This window comes from Micromys minutus, assembly GCF_963924665.1.
Source record: "Micromys minutus genome assembly, chromosome: 4".
In the NCBI taxonomy this organism is placed as follows: domain Eukaryota; kingdom Metazoa; phylum Chordata; class Mammalia; order Rodentia; family Muridae; genus Micromys; species Micromys minutus.
This window is the reverse complement of record NC_137973.1, coordinates 42812630-42831682: the sequence shown is the minus strand read 5'-3', so window position 1 is coordinate 42831682 and position 19053 is coordinate 42812630. Positions and strand designations below refer to the sequence as shown.

The 19053-nt window shown below is 41.5% G+C and overlaps 1 protein-coding gene across 2 annotated transcripts in view; it reads left to right on the top strand.

Moving 5' to 3' along the window:
- The first annotated feature begins 5234 nt into the window (after positions 1–5234).
- GPSM2 (G protein signaling modulator 2) overlaps positions 5235–19053 on the top strand; it is a 39544-nt gene continuing 25725 nt past the window's right edge. Inside the window, exon 1 of one of the 2 annotated variants that reach the window (XM_080915566.1) lies at positions 5235–5346. Coding sequence is in view for 1 of the 2 variants with exons in the window: in XM_080915565.1 (XP_080771691.1) it covers positions 14870–14925 (56 nt within the window). In the remaining variant the exon portion in view is untranslated. Of the gene's footprint in view, positions 5347–14831; positions 14926–19053 lie in introns of those variants that run through there. The other variant, XM_080915565.1, reaches the window with a different exon arrangement.

Sequence of the window (19053 nt, the reverse complement as noted above, 5' to 3'; positions counted from 1 at the left end):
ATATACTTTTGTGTTATTATCATCATATTTTTAAGAGAGCCAATATTATCTTCATAATCCCAACTATGCACATTAGCATAGTTGTCTATCCGTGGCCATGGGGGGTTGATTTTAGGACCTTTAGGGATGCCAAATCTACCTTAAATTTCTTATATAAAATGATGTAATATTTGTATGTAACCCTCACACTCTTCCTGTATATTTTGAATCATTTCTAGGTTATTGTACTTGTGGTGGTTTGAATAGGCCTTCCATAGACCCATGTGTTTGAATGCTTGGCCCATAAGGGAGTAGCACTATTAGGATATGTAGCCTTGTTGGAGGAAGTGTGTCACTGTGGAGGTGGGGTTTGAGGTCTCCTATGCTCAAGCCCAGTGTGGTACACAGTCTCCTTTTCTTGCCTGCAAGTCAAGATGTGGAACTCTCCAATCCTTCGCCAGCACAATGCCTGTCTGTCCACAACCGTGTTTCCTGCCATGATGATAATGGCCTCTGAAACTGTAAGCTGGCCCCAATTGAATGTTTTCATTTATTAGAGTTGCTGTGGTCATGGTATCCCTTCACAGCAATAGTAAACCCTACCTAAGACAGTACTTAAGTGTGATAATCAGTTTTAATTATCAACTTGATATAATATAAAACTGTTTGTGGTGAGAGTCTCAATCAGGGATTGTTTAGATCAGCTAGGTGTGTGGGCACATCTATGGGGGATTTTCTTGACTGCCTTAATTGACCTGGAGGAATCAGCCTGAAAGTGGGTGGTGGAATCATTTGGGTTGGGTCCTCTGCTGTTTAAGAGTAGACAAAGCTAACTGAGCAATATAGAGTTATGTGTCCATTTCTCTCTGTTCTTGGCAGTGGGTGTGATATGACCAGTTCCTTCAAATGTATGCACTGACTTCCTCAAAATGACAGAGCTGTAAACTGAAATTGTGAGTTAAACCCTTTCTCCTCTAGGTTGCTTTTTGTCAGAGTATTTTATCACAGCCTCAGAAATGAAACTAAAGCATCAACACATTCAAAACCACATCACAAATGGCCTGATTGAGTTACTTTCTACTGTTGTGGACCAAGGCAGTTAGATGAAAGCATTAAATAGAGCTCACAGTTTCAGAGGATGAGTCAAGCCTATGGTGGGGAGCATGGCAGCAGGCAGGCATGATACTGAAGTAGTAGCTGAGAGTTTATATGTTGTGATAACAACCATGAGACAGGCTTCCCTGTCTCTATAAGGGAAAGAGAAGAAAGAGACAGAGAGAGACAGAGAGACAGAGACAGAGGGAGACAGAGAGAGACAGAGGGACAGAGAGAAATAGAGAGAACAAGCAAATTAATTGGCTAACTGGAAATGGCATGGGATTCTGGCACCTCAAAGTCCACCTTCAGTAACAAACCTCTTCTAACAAGGCCACACCTCCTAAATCCTTCCCAAACACTTCCACTAACTGGGGGCCAAGTATTCAAATATATGAGCCTATGGGGGCCATTTTCATTCATGCCACCACATGGTCCATGAGCAGTTGCTGCACTATACTTCTTGGGAAATGATTACAAGTCTAGATATAAGTGGTATTTCAACACACAATTGGTTGAATCTGTAAGATATAGAACTCATCGGATTGGAGACCAAGAGTATCTGTAGGGTGACTAGACCTGGCTTCTTAAGAAGTGAGATTTATTTTGATAGTGACTCCCACCAGAGCTGAGATGTGAGTGTTTTGGTAATTTTAAAGTCAGCGTGTGCCATATACATGTCACCAGCACAGCCAGAGTGACCACAGCAAGACCTTGTTGGAAAAACAACAACAAAATGCACCAAAACCTTACTTAAGTCTTTATATCTGTGAGAGAAAGGTCCTACAGGGGTCATGTTGGTTCAAAGGCCAATGTCTAGTAAGCATCCATGACAAATATTTGAGGTGGAGTGTAACCACTAAGACTAGAAAGAATTCCTTATGATGATAATTTAGGTTGCTAGGATATTGTGTCCAATGGGACCTCTGGGCACATTTGCAATCCCATAATTAAGACTTATAATAGCATCATAAAACAGAGGAATTATCTTCAGAGGAGAACATCTGAGTAAGAACAGCGAGCCAACCCTTTAAAGTTGGACTCAGGATAGTCATAGGAGACTCCTGTGTCTCTTCTATGCAACTTGCACTGCTAAGTGGTCCTTTGAGCAATAAGGGAGTTCATTTGCACATGGCCCCATGTGAGCCAAAAGCACTTGGCTCAGGCGCTGACTGGCAGCTTCCAAATTGTCCCAGCCATTCTGTTTGCATTATTTAAAGCTGAAGAAGAGACTCACTGTAGCCAATGGGATTTCCATTGCAAAGGGTGGTCCTGACCTGTGCTTTTCTCTTGGGTTGTAGCCTTTATTGATACTAAATCACTTAAATCCCTGACAGTTCTTTAAATACTAAGTATTTAGTATTAATTTAAATACTAAGTATTAATTTAGCCACTCACATATTACTTATTATTTCCTGTACTTATTATCTGGACAGTAAAGAGAGATGTCCAAAGCAGAGCCTTGAGACAGATTGGCTTGGCCCAAGTGGATACACTTCAGTGTTAGCTTTCTATTACTGTGACAAAATTCCTGAGATAATCAACTTAATCAGGAGAGGAAACGTGCTGGCACTAACAGCACGCACCACTGTGCCCTGCCAATTTGTTTTATTTTATGGTGCTGGGTGTTATTAACATGTGCTGAGCAAGCACTGTGTCGCTGCGCTGTATTCCCAGCCTTTATTTTTTAATTAAGCTTTTTTCTAAAGATCATTCTATGAGTGTTTTGCCTGGTGTACTGCACACCTGGTGCTCAAGGAGGTCAGAAGAGGGCATCAGCTCCCCTGGAACTACAGTTCTGGATGGGTGTAAAGCCCCATGTGGCTACTTTTCCAACCCCATCATCTTAGGTTTTGAATGGGAATGTGTTGGGGGCGTCTCATTTCATTTTCCAAATTTCTTTTTTATTTGAGACTGTTTCCTGAGTTGCGCCTTGTGGCTCACTTTTCATCTCTTAGTTTGTCAAACCCGTGCACTGAACTTAAATTTTCAGTTGCTTCCCTGTTATACTAGAAGTTCCACTGGATTCTTGATGCTTTTTAAAACCTTCCTATTCTTGATGAGTTTTTTTTTTTCAGTTCTTGATTCATGCTTTTGTCTCTTTAAATATATTAACCATTCTTATTTTATTACCTATGTCACATTGCATTTCAAAGTCTGTGTGGGCTAAATTCTGCTGCCCTTTTGTCCTCTGAGGATATTTGTATAAGCTATCATAAATATACATGTATGTGTGTATGTGTGTATAGTTTATATACATATATAGTTACATATACTCTTAATGTACAGTTTTGGACTTTTGTAGCTCTTTACTCATTAGATTTTATACCTTTATTTCTTTAAATATAATAAATATTTTATGTCATATTTCAGTTTCAAAGTTTGTGTGAGATATGTATTACATATATAATACTCTCAACTACACTATTAAAAAGTAAATGTATATAAATACATATATATTTTTTAAGATAGGGTCTCACTATGTAGTCCTGACTGTCATAGAACTATTTAGACCAAGATGACTTCAAACACACAGAGACCCATTTGCCTGTGTCTCCTAAGATCTGGGATTAAAGGAATGTGAAACAATACCTGTGCCTGCTATTTTTGTTTGTTTTGTCTTTGTTTTTTGGCCATCAAATGTCTTCACGTAGAAGAATGGCATAGTCTCAAGTACATATGCCTTTGGAATGATGATCTACAAGACAATTTAACTGAAGTTATTAGGAAGATGTACATGGCTGATAGAAGGAATAGAAAGTCAGTCTATGAGAGAAGGGACACAGGAAAGAAACGATTCACTTTGGCTAAGCTGAATTTAAAATACTTTTATTATGGTTTACTGTATCAATACCCACAAAGAATTTATGAGTTTGGAAGAATTATAATATCTACCTCTGAAATAGTACAACCAGCTAATTCAGCTTTTTATAAGAACCTGGGTATTAAGGGTGCTTGCTGATATTAACAATAAGGGTACCACTCATTGAACAGCTTCGATGTGTCAGCAGCTGTGTTAACCATTTCGTAAACTTTACCTCCTGAAGCATCATGACAGACCTTATTAGAGGAGGGCTCATCATCTGTGTTTTACAGGTGAAGAAGCTAAAGCTACAGAGGACAGACGCCTAATTTGTTCAAGGTCAGCTCGGGGGAGGCCCGGAGCTGAAACTCAAACTTAAGTCTATCTGGAGCTAACATTATCTCTAAACAGTTTTCCATGACACACACAGTGGTCATGACCATCACCAGAGATATGCTGAAACCAGAATTTCTCTAGCAGGTGCCCAACCCTGTAAAACATTAAAATTTCATTCCAGTGGAGAGATAAACAGTGGCTATATATAATGTAACCAACATCATCAGCTTCACAACAGAGACTGGATATTTTTGGATATGAACAAGTTGCTTTTTTTGTTGTTGTTGTTTTGTTTTTGTTTTTGGTGAACTTGACATGAAGGCATGAATAGAATGGGAATGTAGCTACGGAAGCTGATTAAATTCGCCAACTCTGCTTTTCCTGGGAACCAGCGATCCTGCAGTCAGAAGAAGTCTGCTTTCCCAACAGCTGGATACACCAGAATTGTGACACAGCCTCAGGAACTGAGGTTCCTTGTTCAGAGTTTCACACGGGACCCTCTGTTCCTTTCACACAGGCCTCTTTCTTTCTCACATCTGCCTCTTGGAAGACTTTCCCAGGGCGGGACTGAGCCTGCAGGGAAAGAGGCACTGGACTGGGGCTCCTGGGTTCAAAGTCTGAACTAGACCCAGCTTGAACTCTGATGTTTATTGTTCCACTTTTCGGCATCAGAAGGAGGACAATAAGCTTCTAGTTGGTGGCGGAGGAGGATCCATCCGGAGCATAGCAGGATCAAGTGCAACAGCACGGGAACCAAGCTCGCCCAGCTTTAGGAGGGAGCCCTGGCTCATCTGGCTCCGCCCTCCACCCGCCTAGCCCCACCCCTCCAGTGCCATTGGCCGGTCCAAAAGACGCGGGGCGTTGTCAGTTTGAATGGAAGAGCCTGGAGCCAGGCGCAGGCGCAGAGGAGCACCGGTACTGAGGGAACCTTGCTGGCGGTGAGACCCTCTGAGAGGCCAGGGGGAGTTCGAAGCTCTGGCCCACGTGACCTGCCGGGGGCGGGCGCCGGGGGCGCGCGCCAGCCTCCCGCGGTGTCCCTGCTTGGCTTGGCGTCGCCGCGGGGACCCGCCTTGGGGAAGAGCGGCGGTCCCCAGTCTGCGGCCGGAGGCGCTCATCCCTGCAGCCCGAGGGAGGTGAGCAGAGCCTGAGGGGGTGACCCAGAGGGGCGTGTGTGGCGGGGGCCACCGAGGCTCCAGGGGCTCCGGTGACGCGGGGACCCCGGGGCTCCGCACCCGCAGCAGCGCTAGGCTGTTGTTCTCTTAAGTGAGAGGAGACTGGGGATCGGGGTTCCGCAGACCTTGAAAACATTTGCCGGGATGCAGCGACTTCACGCGTTTTCCGAGCGTAACAGACCGTGGATACAAAGCCGAACCCCAGGCCGGTCGTTGGTCCCGGGTCTTCAAACCAGACAGTTTTGTCAAATGGCATTTAAACTCCTGAACTTTTCGGAGCCCAGACATCGTGTTTCATACTGGCAGGCGAAATTGATAGATCGTTGCAACAAGTTTTAAAGCAAGCGTAAAATGTTCAGACCTTACCCCCGAAAGCTGTAAACTTGTCTTCAAAAGAAAAGTGGAAAGCTTAATTTCCTCGTATTTTGGTAGTAAACAATTAGGTGGCTTTAACTAGTATCATTTGAACTCTGTTCAAACGCGTAATGATGGAAAATTTTATTTGCCTTAATGCATAATTTAAACGCACTGTAGAATTCGAAGAGGTGAGTTCTTGACTTTCCTCGCGGTGTTGTGTGTTGATTGGAGTGCTGTAATGGTTTGTGTTGGAAGTTTTTGTCACCAACGGAGCAGAAGTTTTAGACTACTTCTGTGGAAAGCTAAACTGAAGATTTTCCGGCTTGTTAGTAATCATCGTGATTGCTTCTGGTAAAGAGCACTTTTGCCTGGGCTTTCTACATTCTAGAGCCGCGATTCGTTATGCAGAAGTACAAAAGAGAAGGTCGCTGTCCTTTGACTTGGCGGGGTTGGGGGGGGCGAGAGGAGGGGGACTCAGGGATGCCCGGCCAGTTCTAGATATTCATAGGCCCTTCTTGCAAACTATTTCTAACTTATAATTCGATGATTGGACTGGCTATGAACTCAGGGATTGTGGGGTATTGTGGAAGCATGTCCCACAGAAAAGTAGTTTAACTCAATTTTCAGTAGTCAGACATACAATGTTACAAGTATGTTTTAATGTGAACCTGAGATCTAATAGTAGGCTAATTACAAAAGAAATGGAATATAGTGTGGCTCTCAAGCCTCACCGCCTCTATATATGGTTTGGACCCTGAGCCATATGAACACTAAATTCTATCACTGAGGTAATTCCAGATCATGTATTTATTTGAGATCTAGTGTTGCTAAATTTTTCGTGCTGGTCTGGAACTTGGAATCCTGTATCAGCCAGTAGCTGGGATCACAGATGTGCACAAATTCCACCTGGTGTGAAATGGCTGAATCTCCCCCACACTCCCTTTTTCTTTGTAGTTTTGACACTGGGTCTCAGCTCAGTTTGGCCTTGAACTCTTTGATCTTCTTTCCTCCATCTTCCCAGTGCTGTGATTACAGGTGTGCACCATGTTTAGGGTCAAATCCAGGGCAGGTGTATGCTAAGGAAAAACAAACCACATCCTCAACCTTCACCTTTCTTATCCATAAAATACTCCAAGGTTTACCCAAAAAAGAAAATAATAATAATAAAAAACAACCCCTGCCAACTGTGGGCTTTTAAGACTGTGTAATTAATAGTGACTAGGGGGATTGGAACAGCTGCCCAATCTCAACGCTGCAGCTGTACTGCATTTAAATTGCCACGTCTCTGAAGCCCATTTATGGCACATTATTCTACTTCAGATTATGTTATGAAGTGTGGAGGAATATTTCTACCCTTCTAATGATGGTCTTCCTTTTCATATGTTCCAAATCAAATGACACTAACCATTTCTTTTAACCTTTCTAAAAACATAAAAACGTAGAGCAAAATTTTCGTAGATCTGCAAGCCACTGGTAAACAGAAATGTGTTATTAAACGCCTGTTTTTGCACTGTTACAGAATACTTTTATCTTTTACAGTCCCGGGGGTTGAACCCCATTTCTTGCCCTCACATGCTTTCTACTCTGCTGAGCTACACCCCAGTCTCATTCTCAGGCTTTTTCTCAGGCAAGCAATCAGAGGAAGATGGTTGGACATCTGTGATGCACAGAGTAATGGACTGGTGTTCTGAGTGGCCAGAGAGGCTCCTTAGTCAGTTTTGAGTTTGTGCAGTGCTTTTCCCCTTCATCTCCTCATCCTGCCCTATGTGATGATGCCTGTTTCTGGTCCTAACATGCAATTTTGCTATTTCTTTGTTGGAAAATAATAATAATAATAATAATAATAATAATAATAATAATATAATAATAACCCTACAAGGTTTTCATTGCAAAAATACACTGCCAAATAGGTACCTCAACCAGACAGTGCAAGCCTCACAGTTTGGTCCTGTTCTCCTCCACTCCTGACCAGTGTGCTTCCCGGGAGCAGTCTGCACACCCCACCTCTTTGCTTTTGCTTGAATTGCTTCCCTTAAATAGAACGCCTTGCTCTGTTTGCCTAATAAGTTCTACCATCCCTCAGAGTGCCTGCAGTACACATTTCCTTGTTTCCACAGAGGATTTGGGTTTTTTGTTTTTGTTTGTTTGTTTCTTTTTTGTCCTTTTAAAATTAGAGTTCTCATATAGTCCCACAAAATTAAACTGAGTAGAAACATTTCCTTCCATAGAAGGTGATTAATAATCTGTTATATATTAAGATTGTGTTTTATATTTTTTTCTATACAAAATTCTATACTCACTTTCTAGAGCTCTTCCTTCTTTGGTTGGATGTAAGGTTTCGCAATTAAGAATAATTTTTGCTTTAAAATGTTAGATGAAAGTTGGCACTGCCTTTTTAAGAGAACTGATCTTGTGCTGTTTGCTGAGGAAGGGCCAGCACTTCTCAGTTTCACTGTTCAGCTTTTAAATTATCATGCACAAGTATTAACTGATTAAAGTTGATGGTTGGGAACTATTGGTACAGTAGCCAGTATTATCCTCAGGGGGACACTTTGAAGATCTCCAGTCTTGAGACCTTGAGTAGCTCCTAAGCAGTCTTTTCCTATACGAACATGCCTATGATAATTAACTTATAAATTGGACAAAGTAAGTTAACAATAGCTAATAATAAAATAAAACAATTAGGGGTGGAGAGATGTCTCAGCAGTTAAGGGCACTGAGAGAACCCAGGTTCTAATCCCAGCATCCACATGGCAGCTCACAGCTGTCTGTAACTCCAAGATCTGACACTTTGACATAGACACACATGCAGGCAGAACACCACTGCACATAAAGGTAAATACATAAAATAAATAAAGCAACTGTGACAATATTGGAATTGTGGTTTGAAGCCATTATTAAGTAAAATGATGATTACTTGAAGGAGGACTTGTGACATCTACTGATCAGGATAGTTACTGGTAAGTGGCTAGCAGGGCAGGTAACATATACAGCGTGGATACACTGGACACACTGTTGGTAGAATGAATGAGGACATTTCATCATGCTTCTCAGAATGGTTCATAAGTAAAGTCTTAAGATATATTTGCTTTCTGGAATTGCGCATGTAGTAAATAGTTTTGGGTTACCATTGACTGTAGGCAGTTGAAATTGAAAGGGGAAGTCACCGGTGAGAGATTTACTGTGATAATGAGTGGCTGTGGGTCATGTTTTCAAGTGGCTTGCTAACTACTCTTTCTTGGAGCTGTATACTTCCCGTTTGTCTTAGTCAGGGTTTCACTGCTGTGAGCAGACACCATGGCCAAGGACAACATTTAATCGGGACTGACTTACAGGTTCAGAGGTTCAGTCCATTATCATCAAGGCAGGAGCATGGCAGTGTCCAGGCAGGAATGGTGCAGGAGGAGCCGAGGGTTCTACATCTTGTTCTGGAGGCAAACAGGAGCAGTCTTCTCGGGAGGGCCTTAAAGCTCACACCCGCAATGACACGTCCTCCAACTAGGCCACACTTCCTAATAGTGCCACTCCCATGGCCAAGCATATTCAAACTATCACACCATTGTTGACTAATAATTGTTCCTTTTTTCCTCTAATAATAGTAGTTATAGGACTATTTTATATTTTTTTATTTGTCTAATTTGTGTGGTCTCTAAAAAGGTAGAATTCAAACACATCTTCACTAACTAAAAGACTGCAGATAGAAGAGGTAATGACATAAATATGTAATTTTTTGTTGTTGTTGCTGTTTGCTTTGTCATGAAGAGTCCTTTAGGTAGTACTCAATATATCATTATCCTTAATTAAGATCTAGAATGTTCTTTTAAAAGTTTCTGGGATTTCTGCCGGTGCTATGGGAATAACCGATAAAGAACCAGGACCCAGTTGAGAATAGGTTGACCCGCTGACGTGTGGGACCACGTTTATTTTATTAACTTGGATTGTGTCAGGTAATGTATAGTTGGCATTTATGTCAGTTAGTAGTAAAGCTACACTTAGCACTCAGATATCAATGAATAATCTGAGATAGCTAATCGCCAGCTCATAGTACAAGGCATATGGTTTGATTATGTTACTAGCTTACAGAGTAAGTTGGATGAGGAATGAGGAATTCTATGTATTTTTTTTTTTTTACTCCTAGTGGAATTTCTTTTTGATTTTGCTGTTGAATTACTTTATTACATTTATATTTCAAACAGAGAAAAGAAGATTGAGAGTTCTTTAATAGTAGTTTCTAGCTGTAAAAATGTGTAGAAATTCAGGCTGTTGAGTTTGGGCCCCAGGCCCATGCTAGATCACAATGATAAAAGATGGAAACTCAGGAGCATTTGTACTCAGACCTTTCTTCCTCCGAGACCTTTACCTGTTTTTCAGATTTTTGTATCTTTAGCCTGAGATGCTAACTTTTTAGCTATCATTGGTGACTGTATGGTTTGTGAAGTGCAGGTTTAACACATGCAGGCAGTCCAGTGCTTTTCTGCCACAGTGTACCTTAATGTAATCCACTTTGCCAGCTGCTGTGGGCACGTGACTGTCTCACTGGTCTTGGAGGTTCTGCCGGCTCAGTTCAGTGTCAGCCTCGGCCCCTGGCTTGCCTCGTGGGCTCTGTCTTCATTTTCCTCTGATGATATGTTGGAGGTCACAGCTGTTCTTGGGTTTGGCATCCCTCTTTGGTTTCTCACGTCAGTACGGTGTGTTAAAGTCAAGTAAGTTTGACTGGAGCTTGTTATTGACTGAGCACAATAAACTAAACCTATGACACCGTTAGGACCTTGTATACCATGTCCTTTGCCTTCTAGACAAACCTCTTAGGTTCTCCTATGTCAACCTACTCTTGTGTTTTGGGTTATGTTTTGTTTTTTAAATCAAGAGTTTGAGATTCATTTTTAACCATGTTTATATGTACGTGTCTGTACTTGTGACTACAGGTGCCTGTAGAGGCCAGAGGTGTCAGATCTCCTAGAGCCAGACTGACAAGTGGTTGTGTGTGTGTGTGTGTGTGTGTGTGTGTGTAGTATGCATGTGTTTGCAGGTATCTTCCCAAGCACTCTTCTCTCTGACCCGTTACCCACATTCAGCTCCCTTAAGAACACTGTTCTCTCAATTTTACTAGTATTATCACTTTTTTTTTTACTTGCCAACTTGTTTCCATTTTTCTGCCAGATAGAGTTTGAATAGAGATAGAATTTGAAGAGAGAGCTAAAGATGTAGTTTAGTGGTCCAGCAATTGCTTAGCATGCCTGAGTTGTAGGTTCAGACCTCAGCACCAAGGTGGGTGGAGTTAGATTACTAAATCTGTGTCTGTTTACAGACACATAATTAGACACAAAATGACCAGCTTACCTAGGATGGAGTTTTGACACTCTACTTTATCTCCTCCATAATTACTATGATGCGCATGTGTTACTGGAGCCTGTGCTCCAAATTCTGATATAGCAGGACCTTGTTTTGAGTTTGCTCTTGATTATTCGTACATATCCCCACTTATATTGATAGAAATGATAAAACTAAAGGGACTTAAAGAATTTGAATATTGTACTTTAGAGGCAATTAGTAGGATGTAAAAGCTTACAGAGATGACCTGAATTGGAGGTAAGAAAAGTAAATTATCTTATGTGCATAAGTTTTGCTTGATGAATGTGTGTGCACTGCAGACATGTCTGGGGCCTGCAGAAGTCAGAAGAGGGCATCAGATACCTTGGAACTGAATTTATGGATGGTTCTAAGTCTTGAGTGGACTGGAGCCTGGGAATGGGCCTCAAGTCCTCTGCAAGAGCAACAAGAGCTGGTGACCCCTGGGCCATCTCTCCAGCTGCATTTCTGTGGCCTTTGAATGGAAGAAGCATTCTAAAAGTTACTGTTTACATCAAAGTCAGGAGCACACAGTTTAGATAAATTCATAGCTATGTTCCATCTGCTCCCCACCCCCTCGTTTGTGAACTTTCGTCAGTGGAGTAAACCTGGGCAGGACCTCTAAGGTGGTTGTGTACCTTGGACAGTACTTGAAGTCCACTAGCTGCGTCTGTGGAGTTTCTCTGTGTGTATTGCTAATCAGTTACATGTGAAACAGAGGTACGCGCCGCTTCTTTCTGTGTGCATCTGCCTGTTTCTGGGGGATGGGGGGAAATACTACATTCTCTTTGTTTCTCTGTGGCCAGACAAAAACTGACACTGTTGACCCCCCCCTTTGAGGCATTGTTGGGAGGTGCTGTTGTTGATTTCTGCTTCTTGCAAATAACGGCTCTTACCGTTCTTGTAGAACTCTCACATCCATTAGCAGTTTCTGTCTTAAAAATCTCTTATTCTACAATATAATAACTGTCATGACTGTAATTAGTATTGTTCCATATGCATGTGTGTTTATATAAAATGGCTGTTCCCTTCTAGTATTACAGTATATCAGCATGCATATACACAAGTGTAGTGCTAACTATGAACCGTCTGTTAGCTGGGCAGCATGGAGCAGAGTGAACGAGTAGACTACTGGTTAGAGCAGTGGATCATGAGTCTAGAGTTGCCTGTCTGCTCAGTGTGTGGTGTTAAGATGTCAGGGCCTTGAATCCCAGCACTCAGGAGGAAGAGGCAGGTGGATCTCTGAGTTCAAGGCCAGCCTGGTCTATAGAGTGAGTTGTAGGACAGCCAGGGCTGCAGAAGAAACCCAGTCTTGAAAACAAACAAACCAAAGTGAGCTATAAGAGCTGTAGCAGGGGAGGATCTGTTAAAAGAGGAGAGAGAAGAACATGCTACCAATTGTTACAGTGTGATGTGGAGTGAACTTGGATAGATATGAGAGTTCTAAAGCCATTATAATGACTTACTTAGGAGTGTTTTATGGGAGGCATACAGTTAACCTCAGAACTTTAGAGTTGGAGGCAGGAGGATCAGGAGTCTTTTGGCTAGATAGGGAGTTAAGGCTATGAGATCCTAGATTTAAAAAAAAAAACACACAAATCAGTTCACTAGTCATTCCGTCAGTGTGGTTTTATGGCAGTTCTCATCAGGTAAGGTACTTGACAGCTTCCGCATGTGTCTGCTAATTCGTTAAACATGGAAACATATTACATTTTTACAAGTATGATGTTGACATTTTCAGTTATTAGTAAAAGTTGGAATTTCATTATCATCCTGTAGACGACAAGATATTTGAATACAACTTAATTTTAAGTTAGACAAATCCGAATACCTTTCCTTGTACTTCATTTTATAAATGGCAGGCTGAACCTCACAGTGTATAATAGACAACTGTCTGGCTGCCCTTTTTACTAGTTGTGTAATCTAGATGCACTTTAGACCTATTGTTCTGAGCAACATCAGTCACCTTTTTTTTTTTAAAGGGAGAAAGATATGCAATGGAATTGGGGGAGGGGAGAGGAAGAGAGTTGTTGGCCTAATAGCTGTGACTTGTCTTTTCATCTTTAAGGTATTGCTTCCTTTGTGGGAGGAGAGAAGGAAGAGGAAGAATAGTATATGTTCCTCACATGCAAGCTGTTTGCTTATGTGAAAACCTCATTTCCTCAAGGAAGCTCTGGCACTGGACCGCAGTCCCTAGGGCACAGCTTGTTCATTATGCACAGTCTGGCTGTGCTGTAGCCGTAACACAGGACGTTATGTGGAAGCATTGGGTTTTATCGTAGATGGCAGCGTGAAGAAAAACCTGGACAGATAGGTACAAATGAAGAGCCTGCTTAAAATAAGAGACGACCTTATAGCAGGACTCGAAGAAGCAAATGTAGTAAGAAGTTCTAGAACTCTACAGTTACATCTTCATTTCTTTTATAGTTTCCCTCTGGTGCTGGCTTCTGTGGTAAGTCTGTCTGGGCACGGAGCATCTCTGCCGGCTGGCCGGAATTGTGCTGTTTCCATCTGCTGATTGGTGCCTCTAAGTCTGAAGGCTGCTTCTCCACCTTTGCTCCCCAAGATCCTATCGTTCCTTCTGCTGCTCCTGTTACATCTGTTAGAGCCTCTGTTTTCATTCCTTCTTGCACCCGCTGCTCAGTAGGAATTTTTTTTTTATTCATTGAATTAGTTTTCTCCCTAACTACATCTACTTTGCTGTTAATTAGTAGTCAGATTATTAATATTCATCTTTGTGGCAATTGACTTAATAATAGTACAAATAGGAAAAACTTGTTTTACAATCCAAATGCCCAGCCAACAGCAGATTGAAAAGTACACTTTCCGTATGACGGAGTGTGAGGTGGAGATGGAAATTTGTAAGTTAGAGTTGGGGGGACAATGATTTAAGTGACTCTCAGAAACACAATGTTGCTTAGGGCTGGGCACACCTGGTGGTAAAGCTAAGAAGCCAGAGAATGGTAAATGGAGTCCATACAGAGGTCATCTGACAGGAAGTGAAGGCAGTGGAGAAGTTGGAGTGTCCAGGAGAGTCTCGGGGAAGTGGGGTGCATGTTGTCCTATACTGGTTGAGTAAATATTTTGTTGCCTCATAAATACATACTTCTTAAATTCTTTTTGTATCTATTTAATATTAATACAACCATTTTAAAGAACCTAAATAGAATATAAACAACTGCCAGTGTGGTAGCATCCTTGAAAGAGGAGATTTGCAGAGTTTCATTGACTTAGACAGTCGTTGGAGCCTCACTTGATTTGGTAATAGCAGTTTTTAAAAGCTCAAAGTATCATGATTTTATTTTAAGGTATTAATCTGATACATTGTTTTTCCCATGATTTCCATTATAGTAATAATTACATAAGACGATTATATTCTCAACCAGTGAAGTGCAGTGCAGTTCTCAACCAAACCTCCATGGTGACAGTCCTGTCTGTAGTCCATGGCGTTAGCTGTGTGATTGTATACAGCTCAAGTTTCTTTAGGTTAATCTTTGAAAACAGGACTTCCAGCAAAGCATCTTGTATTCCTTTTGCAGACATGTTGCCGAAGTGCTGCTGAAGGGGCCAGAGATGCGAGGATTTGGGACACATTAAGCTGTCTGACATTGACCTCCTTTCATTATTAATAAAGAAGAAGCAGGAGCTTAGGATGTATTAACACCAGCTCATTAATGTACTAACCGGACAGTGCTCTGCAAACCCGCCTGCACTGTAAAGGACTGGACTGGCCCAGGACACAGTAATTTCGCATTTTCTCAGCTTATAATATGACTGGATGGAGGGAAATTTGATGAGCATGAGGGAAGACCATTCCTTTCATGTCCGCTACAGGTAAGACTGCCGCTCTCTGTGCATGGCTGTGCATCTGTGTAGACGTGCATTTAATTCTTGTCCATTTCAAGTTTTAATTTCAAAGTTCTCAAAATATAGCAACTAAATTTAGTTGTTCTGCAAGCAGAGTTTTGCGGTGGTGTAAAGTTGTGTATACTTTTGTGGGAAATGGCAGTAGAGACTGTACTGTAATTTATTAATGTTCTCTGGGAGAATTTATGAACAGCTGCTTTCTATTTTGTAGCTTGTGCATTGTAAATACAAAAATGGAGTCTACTTTAAGACTTTTGTGGGTAATACGTGGATGAGCTGTGAGACAGTTTCTAAGTGGTGATCTTTCTAAACAGACAAGTAAAATAAAGTGGGAATGAGTAGATACTTTGTAAACATGGCAAATCCACAGACAGCCTGATATTTAGTAATAAAATACTAATGACATTTCTAGTAGACTAGGAACAAGGCAAGCATATCTCTGTTGTTATCTGACATTCTAGAAGTTCTAGTTAAACCAGGAAGCAATTATTTAATAAGACGAGTATATAACAGTAGATTTGTTCTCAAAATGTGTTCATGAATCAGATACCAGAGGCTCATAGTAATGAACAGAATTCTAATCAATGTCTCCCTCTGTTTCTCTCTTACTGGGGATTGAACCCATGGCCTTGTATATGGTTGGTACATGCTCTGCTACTGAGTTATAGTCTTGGCACTCAAAATCTCCTGTGTGAAGATGTCTTAACATAGAGGATTAAGGCAATGCCAAGAAAAGTTAAATCCCCCCCCCCACCTTCCCTCCCTCCCTCACGCTGTGCACATGTGTGTTGTTTGCATGTGGAGGCTAGAGGACAAATTTAGTGTCATTCCTCAGGTGCCATCTACAGTTTTTTAAAGACTGGATTTTAGTGGACTGGAACTTAGTAGAAGTGGGTGGTGGATAGCAAGCCTAGGGATCTGCCCGTCTCTGCCTCGCCAACACTAGGATTACAAGTGTATGTAACACCTGGGTTTTTTAAGGCAGGTTCTAGTCTCTAACTCTTTAACGTTAAAAAATATATATTACATTTATTTAGTGTGAGTGCATCTGTGTGTGTGTGAGAGAGAGAGAGAGAGAATCTGGGTGTGTTGGAGGCAGGGATGTGTATGTCATATTGTACATTTTAAAAATCTCAGGCTGGTGAGATCGCCCAGTGGAAAATGCACTTGCAGCATACGCTGGTGACCTGAGGTTAATCCCTGGTGTGCACATGTCCTTGAGAAGCTGCACTGGCATGCTTCAGTACATGTATGCAAGTGCGTGTTTGCTTGCATACAAACACAATAAGATAATGTACCTTTTTTTGAGGTATGTGGCTCCTAATGTAGTTCTAGGACAGCCTGAGCTGTACTGAGTTGTAATCTAGACTGTAGAGTAAGACCTTATCTCACAAGAGAAAGAAAAAATACTGTAACTTAAAGGGGAATGGAAGGCATTCGAGCTAGAACAAGCATTTGATGTGAAGCATTTAATGTGAAGTACTCTCATGTTAATCTTAGGCTGTATCTCCCCAGACCCAAAAGTTAGCCTCCCTTTTTCCCCACACTCTGTCCTGAGTCAGCTAAGCCGGACACCTGCCTTTGTGCCTGTGCCGTTTGCGCCATAAACTTGCCTCTGTGGTTCTCCGGCTTGCACTTGGAGCTCTGCACATTGTGCTGCTCCGTGTGTGTCTCGGTGATTACGCTGTGCATGCTGACCTGAATCCCCTTCCTGCTTTCTTGGTGTAGCTAGTTCTACTCAATGTCAGAAAGATTCAGTCCAGAGGCCGCAGATAGGAACCTTTCCTAAGCTCCTTAGTTTGCTCACATTGTGACCTGTACATTTTCCTGTCTGTCTTTCCTTCCTTCCTTTTCCCCTATTCCTTTGGTTGTTAGTGCCTCGGGGCAGCCCAGTTGCTTAGCACTTGTTTGCTATATATGCCTGTTGAATGCTGTTGGATGTAACTGTCTGATGAAACACTTCTGATCTTTGTGAAGACCTCTGATAGAGTTTCCGAACTGTAGATAAACTGGAAAAGATTGGCCCCTGCCTTAGGGTGCCTTAGTTTTGTTCTTTTTACATCACAGGTCACATCTGGTTGCAGTTGCTATAGGACTTCATCAAGGAAAGGCTTGTAACTCTCTGTAGTAAAAATATACCAAACACATTCCTGGCTTCATCAGCACTCCATCCAGTTAGCCTGCTTCTTTCTCCCAAGTCCTTAGTAATAGTAAAAATACTTTTAGTAATGCCCATGAAATGTTTATTAGTGAAGTTTCACACATTCTGGAATTTACTTCAAGATATTCTGGGGTTGGAGGGAGCTTAGAAGTAGAGATGAAACACTGATTAGATTGGTAACTGAAGTTGAAAGATGGATTTGTTATATTCATTACACTAGCTTTGATAGTTTTGTATTTCTTTGGGACCTGACCTTGTTTGTCCTTGTCACATAAATAGTAACCACTTCAGTATTTTGTTATTACAAAAGTAACATGATTGCATTTAAGTAAAAGGAGTAAATCACAAGCTGGAGAGATGGCTCAGCAATTAAGAATGCTTTCTGCTCTCACAGAGGACCCAAGTTTACCCTAGCACTCTTGTAAGCCAGTTCCAAGGGATCTGTGGCTCTCTGGGCCTACACACACACACACACACACACACACACACACACACGGGAAGTGTGTAAAAGGAGGTGGCGGACAGTACTCCTGTTTGGGTCCTGACTCCCGTCATTTATCCTGGGAAACTGTGGAATTCTTTTGAGGAGTCAGATTTGAACATAGGCTGTATTATTAGATATTTTTTAATGAGCATCAGGATTTTATTCTGTTTTGCTTTGACTGATCTAATTTGAATGTAAGAAATTAAAATGAAGGAAGTAACAAATATGCTAAATGTAGAAGTGAGAAAATAAAAGTTGAGAAGTCAAAATAACACAAACAAGAACTTACACCTGAAGTGTTTGATCCATTTGAATTCGTTACTTTCTGAATCCTGTCACAAAATGCCTGACCAAAACTTGACACAGGGAGGGTTTAATTTGGCTCACAGTTTGAGGGAACAGTCGTCAGGGCAGGGAAGGCGAGGCCAGAGCTTGAGGCAGTGGTTGTCTTGGTCTGTGCTCAGGAAGTGGACAGCAGTGACTCTGACTCAGATCACTTCCCCCTTTTATTTAGTCCAGGATCCCAGCCTATGAATGGCGTGGGCCTCCCAGTTAGGGTGAGTCCACCTCAGTACAGAAACTTTCACAGATGCGTTCAGAAGCTTTCTCCGGGGCGATCCTGTCAGGTTGATGCAAACCGTCGCAGATGATAGGTGTACTTACATTTATTCAGAGTAGTTCCTTGAATTATACAGCTAGACAGCCCCCCTGGAAAGTCTAAAGAAGCTTTGCAGGAGAGGTATTGCTCTGGTCCATCTCTACATCTGAGCATGCTCTTGTTTTCAACCCCACCGGCCAACAAATGAGAAATGAGGTGAGTCTGTGACTCTCTCACAATGACAGATAGGATAGGAAACTGCTCACTGTCATTATTTGGGGCTCTTCTGAAAGTGCAGAAGCTTAACTTGCTGTGTTTTGTGTTTACAAACATTTGATTGGAGTTAGGGATTTTGGCATAATATTAACTTGTTTCCTCATAATATATAATAGAGTCATAGTATGTCTCTGCATTAACAGTAACCAGAGAGTTTCAAGTTTTGTTCGGACATAGTTCTGTTCCAAGTGTAAGATCAACAAGGAGTCATAGGTCACAGGTCACACAGGCACATCTTGAAGAGGCTGTTGACAGTATGTAAGACAGAACTGGATGCTTTCAACAAGTTGTTCTTTTTCTAAACAAATAAGCCTCATTAAGACATCTAGAAAAGTAAAGTCAGCACAACTCCACTTTCATACACTTCCTTAGATTTTTTTCCCTTCATTTTGTTTTTATTATAGCATCTTTGCTTAATTTACAGCAAGCAGAAAATAAGCTTGATGTTTTAAAGGTTGTACACAATATTAGTTAAAAAGAACATATAAAAATACCTTTTTAGAAGCTTCTATAAGAAAGAAAATACAAAGTTTAACCCCACAACTTTCCTCTTTGCTAATACTGCAAACTACCACT